Here is a 9,806-nt window from a genome sequence, read left to right as displayed (position 1 = left end):
CAGAGACAATTGGCTTTTATTGTATGTACAGCAGAAGTTACTTCTTTAAAAAAATCCTCTTAGGTTTTTGCAGTGATATAATAAATCTGTACATCATAGATTTCATAATTGCACCAACTTGAGTTTATGTATGCGCAGAAAGAAAAACACACCACAGAAGAAGTGACTGTGACAGTTGATGGTAGAAAAAAAAATGTTTTACCCCAAGTGGAATAATACAGAGCATAATACATCATTGGGAAATACAGAGTTATAGAACTGGAAAGACCTCAGATCATCCTTCCCAGCTGTTTTTACACCATGCCAGCACCTTGCATAGTGGCAGTTTGGATATCCTGAGTGAAGAGCTATTATTCACCCTTAACATAAAGTAATCACCCTTGTTATATAATTAATCTGGAGTTGTTTGTCACCAAGGCTGAGGCTTAGCAATGTGCAGAAGCATATGCTGACTTTAAACACATGAATAAATCCACTTAGGTCCTGTGGAGGACAGAGCATGAGGTCAGCTGTTCCCTCTCACAACAGGAATGTCTTAGCCTGGAGCTATGGCACAGTTAATTCTATAAGCACTTGTCTCAAACCTCAGCTCTCCAAATCAAAGCCTGCAATAAACTCAACTGAAAAATCCAGGCAGCTCTCACCTTGCTCCGTGTAACGGCCCAGACCTAAAAAACATGTTAAAACAAGAGCAAGATTCTTATTTTGCTTCCCCATCCATATTTGGTAGCATTTTATGCTTTCAACTTTGTTTTTTCCTATGACGTTTTGCAAGAAATATCCAGCAGAAAGTTTTCATTTGAAAAACACCTAGAACCAGCAAGGAGATGCAGTACCAGGAAATGCTGTAAAATTCCACTAATCCCCAAAACTGGTGTAATTGCCAGCCAAGTTAATGAAAAAAGCAGCACTATAAATCCAGTCCTCTCAAGAGCAAGACAGTACAAGATCTGTATGGCCTGAAGCCCCAACCTGTCTCCCAAAGAAAGAGCAGGGAAAAAGAATATCTGTCAGAAAGCATAAGAATAAAACCCAGTATTTATGCCTGCACAGTGTATGACCTGTCCATTAAGTTGAAGGAGTTTGGAAAAGGTATTTTTCTTTCAAAAAGACCTTTTTTCCACCCTGGCACTCCTTCTGCCTCAGATTCCCAAGTTTCATACATTATTAGGAGTGAAATGACTCTAATTTCTTCCTGGGGCAAGTAGGATATGAAATACCAATGACTTAGGGATAAAGTCTTCTTTATCCTCTTTGAAGTGACTTTGAAGGGGATCTCAGTCACTTTAAGAAAGTTACTTAGCTTGTATTCCCATTGGACATATTAAGTAGTTTTATTGCTTTCATCTACAAAGAGCAATTTAATTCTTGTACTATTTATTCAATCAAAATTCACACTAAAGCTAAGACAAATCTTGGTGAGGATAGGGCTTGTTTCCACTGAGGCATATTTAAAGTTTAAACACCATAAAGCAAAACAAACTACAAACATAAATTAAGAAGTTGCAGATATGGGCAGAAAAATTCTTTAGAAAGGGAAAGCAAGCCTTCATCTTAGTCCTCATGAAATGAATATCATGCTTTCTTTGCTGTACAGAACACCCAGACACACAGAAGTGTGAGAAAAGGGACAAGAGGAATGAATATTTCAAAGGTTGTTTCTAATCTACTGTTCTGAGGTCATAATATTGCAAGGCAGTAAACAAGCAGTTTTCAGTGTAATAATATAATGTAAAGATTTTATCTGCTATTCAAGTCGGTAGTTATTAAAATTCTTTGTAATTTTAATTACTAGACATTTGAACAATGGATCAAATTACAAAACATAGAAGGTGATTCCCTCTGGCATCCTTCACAAAAACTGCACAGGACACATCACTGTGTAATCTGTTCCAGTTGACAAATCCAGTCTTTCTGACCCAAAACTGCAGTGTGGATCCTGCAGGTTGCGAGAATCCAGCTCACACTGACCCAAAAATGTACAAAAAATGTACATCCTCAGATCTCCTGATCTTAAATGACAACCTAAGCAGGGGATGGGATTCATTTTGGTGGGTCTTTGGGGTTGTCACAACAGAGCAACTCAATTGTCCCCTTGTGTTTAGTGCCTTAGCTTGTTTTGGTTTTTACAGCAGGACATAAATTATTTGCAGAGCAGTAAGAAGAGGTGAGGAACACGTTTACCAGATACAGAGATCCAACATCAAACCAAACAATGTTTATTTTCCTGAGGAGTGAAGGCAAATAAAAAAACAGATTCCCTTTTTATACCAAATGCCTTGCTCTCCTCATCTGAAGAATTCATTCTCTTAACACACGTGAGCCCAAACCTTCACACAGTTTGCAGTAAAGAATGTTTTTCATTCCCACCATCAAGACAAGCATTCAAGTGATCATCAAGACCTTAAGATGAACCACTTTTTTCATGTGTATCCATTCTCTAGGGTAAGTTACAAGCAAATCCTAGTCCTGTATCCTGCAAGTTACTCAGTGTTATTTCACTCTGTTCTACAGTACATGCTAAAGCTTCTGTAAATTAAAATCCCAGTTCAGTAAATTAAGAATACTTCAAGTAATGTTATGTGCTGCCTCTACATTCTCAATTCCACAGCTCTTTGTTTTTTGTGTATGGATGCCATGGAGATCAGTTTCATTTGGATTTCTTGAATTTAGGGACCAGTTGTTGTTTTATCCTTCAGCAACAAAGACTGAACATATAAAAATGGCAGGGACTTGACCCCCACTCTGCCCCATAACACAGAGAGTTCCTGGTAAAATCAAGACAAAAAAAGTCTGTTGAGAGAACATGACATCAGGATTTTAAAGCTCATATCATGAACCACTGTAGAACAAATGAAGAAACGTAACTTCTATTTTGTATTAAATTGGAAATAAACAAAACTGTTGAGGCACATTCAGGCTACACAAACCTGTTACTGAACTGGGATTTCTAAGCACAGTATAGCTCCAGAAAATTCATTTGTACCCAATTTTCAAAATACAGAACATTAAAATGCCTTCAAGTGTTTTCATAACAAGCAGCATGCTTAAACGTACAACTATTTGATAGTCTGGTCTACTGTACTACCACAGTAATCTTAGGAGGTTACACATAAACAGTATTTTTAAACAGTTAAAAGATTTTGACAGTTCAGTTCTAATATTTTCTTGGTAAAAAAGAAACCAAACCCCCTCTACTTTGATATTGATTTACCAGGGAACCTTGAGTCCATCAGAAATTTGAAATGTGTTTTTATTTTTCAGTAACTTTCTATTTTTGATGAATGCTTTAAGCTGAAAGCCCAAATATCTGCCAAAGTGTTGGATAGCTTAAAGAAGGAAAAGGGGCCAGGGAAAAAATCACTGTTGGCAAAGTAGGCACAAGGTCTATCATCCATTCACATCAGTAATTTAGTTGGAATGAATGGATATTTTTCTTGGCTGAAGAGAACAGGCTTGGTCCTTTATCCTCAGCAGGAATGTGGATGATGGAAAAGTACAGGTAAAGCATGAAAGATGGTACCAGTGAAATACTGACATTTTAATCTTCTTCATAACCAAAATGAGAACTATGCCTTTACTCTCATCAGTTTTTCATTTTAGACTAAAGGAGCCAGCTGCAGTATTTAGTAAGGAAAAAAAGGTTAAAAAACTCATCTGACCAACCACTCAGCACATGACAACACTGGTAGATCTAGAAACTGAACTAAGGGAATTCATATCTTTTCAAAAGCTTTCTTCACAACTGTGTATTTTAAGATCTCAGTAAGAGTTTGGCAAGTAGGACAAGCTTTCCAATGAAAAGTACTGTAAGGTTAACTATGCTCTATTCACCATTTACTGCTCCTAGCTTTGCATTTGATATTATGGTTTATGTACTTGTCTAACAAACACTTGGGAGAAGGAATTAGAACCCCTAAGATGAGTTTTTGCATCAGCAATACAGCTTCTCACACAGGGAAGGAAAGCTACATGTAAGATTTTGCAAATACTTTGTTTGCAAGTAGCTTCAAGTAGATTAAAAAAAAAATTGTGTTTTTTTAAGCATAACTTTTTTTAAGCAGAACATTAAACAATATGCTAGTATTGGTATTTGCATAATTTATTGATTTATGGCTAATGTTAAAGGCATCTCTCCACCTACATGGGCTGAGCAGTGATTATAGCAGGCTACAGTAATTACAGTAGGATATCTGAGTCAGCCTTTTCCTCCTGCTTCTGAACACTCACCCGCTTCCAAACTACAACACAAACTGCATCTGGGCCTCTTTTTTTCCCCCCCTTTCAGTCTGACTAGAAAAATCAGTTGCTGCTGTTGCAGGCTGCAGTGAGGGAGCACAGTGGTGTCTTCTCTCTCTCTGTAGAGGCTCTGTCACATAAACTGGGTGTGGTATTTCAGTTCTGAGCTCCCCGTTGGTGTAAATCCAGGTGATCACGTTTGGGTCCTCCCTACAGGATCAGTCAGGCTGGAAGTCACAGTGGGGTCATCTGGTGCCACCTCTCTGCTCCAGCAGGGCCATCCCAGAGCACAGGGCACAGGCTTGTGTCCAAACAGTTCTGGAAAATCTCCAGGGAAGGAGAATCCACAGCCTCTCTGGGCAGTCTGCCCCAGTGCAAAATAAAGAAGTTGTGCCTCCTGTGCAGGGGGAATTGCTGGGCTCAGTCCCTGCCCGTGGCTCTGGGGCCATGGCTGGGCCCTGGAGCAGAGCCTGAGACTGCTCTGAGCCTGCCTGCACACAGGGACACACAGACAGACAGGGGAACACCCAGGGACAGACAGACAGGGACAGACAGACAGGGACAGACAGGGACAGACAGACAGGGACACGCAGGGCCGAGGCCCCTCTCAGCTGGGGCTCCTCTCCAGGCTGAGCAGCCCCAGCTCCCTCAGCCTTTCCTGGGCACGGAGATGCTCCAGGCCCTTGCTCAGCTCCAGGAGCTCCTGTCCCTGCTGTGCTGAGGAGCCAGAGCTGGGCACAGCACCCAGAGGTGCCTCCAGGGCTGAGCACAGGGGCATTAGCTGCTGGAAACGCTCTTCCCAGTGCATCCCAGGACATCAGGTGCCTTCTTGGTCCCCACCTGCACCAGTCCCATCCTCCCTCCTCTTCCACAAGAAACCACATGTTCCTCCAAAAGCCATCGGGACACATTCAGCACCGCTCGTATTTGGAGAAGCGACTTCATCATCAAAGAGAGAAAGCATTTTGGAAAAATAAACCAAAAAGACCACTGTTAATAGTCAACATCCTTTTATGCAAGTCATCAGCCATATTTGTATTCTCTAGTACTGCTCTGTAAACAAGTGCTCAACTGCTGAGCAGGTATCCCATCGGAGAGGGTTCATAGGTACGGCTCTCCCGAAGCACCGTTCAGTTTATTCTTGCTCTTGTTCCTGGAAAGGAGCTTCTTGCTCAGAATTCGTGAGAGTGTCCCGCCCTTCTTGCGGCTCTCCTCGGACAGAGGCTGCTGCAGGAACACCAGGTCATTGTGGGACTGGCTCATTCCCGGGTCCTTCTGGTGATGCTGCCGGCGGAAAAACAGCTTCGCGCTTTTCTTCAAAATCCCACCTGGGGAAGGAAAAAGGGGCAGGATGCTTTAGACAGAACAGGCTGCTGTCCTCCTGAAACTCAGCTTTAACTGCAGCACGAGTGAGAAAAGCTGACCCTCTGATTTCAGTCTCCTTCCTTACACTTAGTTCCAAATGCTCTTCTGTGCTCATACACACATGCACAGCGGCTGGTGTGGGTTGTACCCTGGGCTCTCGAGTGTCAAAGAGGCACATCCAAAAATTTCCAACCAGTGAAGTAGAAAGGATTTTATAAAGAGAGGAAATAATGTTACTCTTTGTTGTTTCAGAGATCAAAGGAGGTGAAGGCACCATGTGAAGCAAATTTTAATTGGAGGTGCAGGACAACAGTATCTGGCAGTAAACATGTGTGCAGTGGCTCTGTACAAGCCAGACTGCAGGTGTTCTATACAAATTCAGCAGCACCACCCAGAGTAACACTCACAAAGCATTTGCTATGCTAAAACCCTGTTAGGAATAGCAATGCACTTCAAGCAGATTAAAAATAATATTACATCTGCTTCCAACAGGTTCAGAAGTCTGCCCAAATCCCTCCTGCAGTAAATCAAGTTGCTTTATTCTGCCATGTTCCTTCCCTTGACCCCATGTTAAACCCAGCATGCAGCCAAGGCAATTGCAGCTGTCATCTCACCAGGGACTCATGCTGCCAACAGCAGCTATCACTACTCCTCTCTTTGCAAGCTTAAGTTGTTTTTGCAGCCATTCTGCCAAATTCCACCCTCTCTCTCCATGTGTGCCCGTGTGCCTGGTGTGCAGCTGGCAGGGACACTGCTCCAGGCTACCAGCAACACTCAGCCTGGTTGAGACATCAGCTCTGTGTTAAAATAGCATCAGTTTTGTATGGAATTGGTAGGGCTGTTGTCCCAGGTGGCAGGAGCCAATTTGGACAGAGGAGGACCCAGGTGACAAGCACAGGAGCTTCTGGCAGTCAGACTTGGCTGTGGGGACAGTCACCTCCCTGGCAAAGCTTCCACGGCTCCTCCCTGCAGCACTATCAGGTCTCCTGATTCTTTCTCAGATCAGCTATTAACTCCTGTCATGGCAAGGTCTTGATTCTGCTTTTCCTCCCATTGCAAATGGACACAAAAAGCAACACACAGACAGTGCAGCTCTTTCATGGGACACTGCCACAGCTAGAATTAAATGTTTGCTCCCCGAGGACCTGACAAGGCCTCTGTGTCACTTTGCACACAGTGACAGCTGCGGAACAGGTATTTCATGGCAGCCAGATGCTGCTTTGTACACACCAAAGCAGTCACAAACATGTACTTGGGTTTATTACTGTGTACTTTAAGGGCTAAGCACTCAGCACCTGGGAGGATATTCAAGCATGTTTTTTCTGGCAGCTGCTGAGTCTCTCCTCACAGGGCACAACGGGATGGGAAGCAGAAATCAGCTGAAAGCAACCACAACTCGTGGATTTGAATCTTGACTGCTCTCCCATCAGCCTCTGATTGATCTTTCTGGCAAGGCAGTACCACTTCAAGCTGCTGTCAGCAGCACAAAAGCAGCAGTGTTCCACCCCAGGACGCTGGCAGTTGTTGATGTGCAGAGGCTGGGGGGATGCAGAGGCTCCTCTGCTGTGCAGCTCCTGTTTGAGCAGGCAGCTGTTCTGCCCAGCAGCCCTGGCAGCTGCAGCTGAAGCCGTGCCAGCAGCACTGGGACACGAGGGTTTATCCCTAAGCAGATTTTTAGTCCCATCCATTCTGTCCTTCAGACTTGATTTTCCACACCAGGAAACAGCACCCGACTAAGAATGCTCCAAAAATTCCGCCATTGGCCTGGGACAACTCCCTGCAGCTGAAAAACCATGGGCAGCACTTCCCTGAGAGCAGCACAAGCAGTAGCCCCCCAACACAAGAGCTCCCTGGTGTCCAGTCTCTGCTGCCTGGAAGCTTGCCACATGCCCAGCAGTGTGCAGCCAGTTTGGAGTGTGCTGCCTGGCAGTGGCTCTGGCTGCTGCAGAGGCATGCAGCCCTGGGAGGAGGCAGGGCAGGGCAGGGCAGGGCAGCAGGCTGGCAGTGCTCATGCTGGTTTATGTGCTGGTTTATGTGCTGCTTGCATGCTTATGCCTCCAGTTCAACAGGATCCATGTGCCAGCCCAGCCTCTGTACAAATACAAACTCACTGCACTAATGTAGGGTGCTCTGAAAATGCTTGTGGGGATGGGATCACTTCTGAATCTCGTTTGTGCTAATGGAGGAAGATTTCCTTCCACATCTACAGGGATACAGAGATTGCTTTCCATTCCTTCCCAACTTCCAAAACAGTTTTCATACAGGTGGTTCTGTAAAAAGCTGCTGATTTTGTAAATACCTGCTGAGGTTGTGGTAGCTCTGTAAGTTAGGCTAGAAAAGCTTTATCTAAAAATCTGTAAGCAGCAGGTTTTAAAGTAAGTTTTGTTTGTGTATATCCAGTTATGGGGTCACACATGGTTTGCATGAGCAGATTCTGATTGATTACCAGATACTACAGCAATGGGCATGATGGAGAGATTAGGAATGTAGAGCATCCCTCCAAGCCTTCCTTGCTGCCCTCCTGGACAGCACAACCACCAGAAGGATGATTTGTCACAGCAGATTCTCTGCTAAGACACCTGAGAACAGGAAGGTAATTTTGGGAGGAGAAAAGGAATGGATGGGGGAAGAAGAAAATGGGTGTCAAACTAATTTTTGCTTCAGTTTTTTACAATGAGTGTCTCATTGTAAAGCTACATTTTCTTAGGGATAAAAAAAAGAGACAAGAATAACTTACTGTGTAGGTAATTAATTCTGGCTGGCATAGTAGTCATCTTAAGTTTATGAAAGGGAATGGGTAAGAAAGAGGAAGTCAGAAAGGTAAAAAGGCAAACAAAAATATGCAAGAGTAAAAAAAAGTACTAACTTTAAGACATTAACACACACAAAAGGCTTTTCAAAGCAGAAGGGGTTTTGTTTGGGTTTTTTGCCGTGTTGGGGTTTTTTGTTGTTGCATTTGCAGTTTTATTTGTGGTGGGTTTTTTGTTGTTTGCTATTTTTTTAAGGGAAAGCATTTGACAAACAGAAGCCTTGAACTATTCACAGCTCACTGAAGGCAGAGGGGTTGAAATGTTTTCCTATCTTACTCCATAAAAGCTACTCAGCTGTGACAAAGCAGAGATTCAAGACTTCCACAAAGACATCTGTGTATAATGAAAGGGATTTGAGCCAGTTTTTTTCAAGTATTTTTTCAAGATGATGCAACTCTCTCAGAGATATTTTGCAGTCTCAGAGATAAGTTTTTAGCAGTCTTATACTGAATTGTGTGAAAAGGATCTCTAGAAGAAAAGGATCTCTTTGCACAGGGAAACCCAAAACTAAACAACTCACATACAAACTTCCACTTGTTTGTTTTAGAATAACATGCTGAAGAAGAGTCCCGAGGTTTTGCAGTTTCTCACACAGCCTCCTAAACTTTTCCAGGCTCCAAAATGAGCCAAATCCCTTGACAACTAACCCACTCCTCTCACCCCAAACACACCCAGGACTTTCCAGTGCCTGAGCATGTGTGTGACAGCGATTGTTGCTGCACCCTCCTGATCTCTCATGTGGAGCAATCCAACTGTGGGAAGGCCAGAGAACTCCAAGCTCTAAGGGAGGGTCCTGACAAAGAGCTCCAGTGTCTGCCCCGTGGGTGAGGGGGGTGATAATCCAGTAAAATAGGGAGGTTTTGTAGGGATCTATTTCCCAGCCATCTCTGGGCGAGGAAAGGATAGGAAATAATAAAGCAGAGAGGGGTGGGTATGAGTGACAAGCACAGTATTTTTTGCAACTTTAAGGTGCAGCCTGTGTGCCTGTTTGGGGCACAGTCCACTGCACTGGCCCTTTTGTAAGACTTCCTAATAGCCCCTCTGTTTACCACAAACCAGTGCTCAGAGGTTACTGGATTTACCAAGGAAACACAAAGAATCCTAAGACATTTTCAAACTGCAGCTATTCATGTGTGTAACTACCTAGACAAAATGATCTGATGCCTTATTTATTAAATTAAATTAACTTTTATTCCATTTTCTTTAGCAAATTATGCATTAATGAAATTAATATATATTGCCAATATAGGGCAAGTCCTGGGTTACAAGGACACAGTTTGCCTTGAGGAATTGATAATGTGACTAGTGGATTTCTCTCCCAAATAACTAAGTAGGATGTAATGAGCTGCCAGCTTCTAAGGGTGAACTGTTTCCTCATGGAGGAGAGGGTAA

At 43.3% G+C, this 9,806-nt stretch overlaps 1 protein-coding gene across 2 annotated transcripts in view; it reads right to left on the bottom strand.

Moving 5' to 3' along the window:
- C2CD2 (C2 calcium dependent domain containing 2) overlaps positions 1–9,806 on the bottom strand; it is a 36,670-nt gene continuing 26,864 nt past the window's right edge. For both annotated transcript variants that reach the window (XM_014880628.2, XM_014880627.2), the window contains exon 14: positions 1–5,567. In XM_014880628.2, the coding sequence (XP_014736114.2) occupies positions 5,341–5,567 (227 nt within the window). In that variant the 3' untranslated portion in view covers positions 1–5,340. The remainder of the gene's footprint in view (positions 5,568–9,806) is intronic.

The sequence above is a fragment of the Sturnus vulgaris genome, chromosome 2 (genome assembly GCF_052056855.1).
Source record: "Sturnus vulgaris isolate bStuVul1 chromosome 2, bStuVul1.hap1, whole genome shotgun sequence".
In the NCBI taxonomy this organism is placed as follows: Eukaryota; Metazoa; Chordata; class Aves; order Passeriformes; family Sturnidae; genus Sturnus; species Sturnus vulgaris.
The sequence above is the reverse complement of the archived record's forward strand: the minus strand, read 5'-3'. Positions and strand labels throughout refer to the sequence as shown.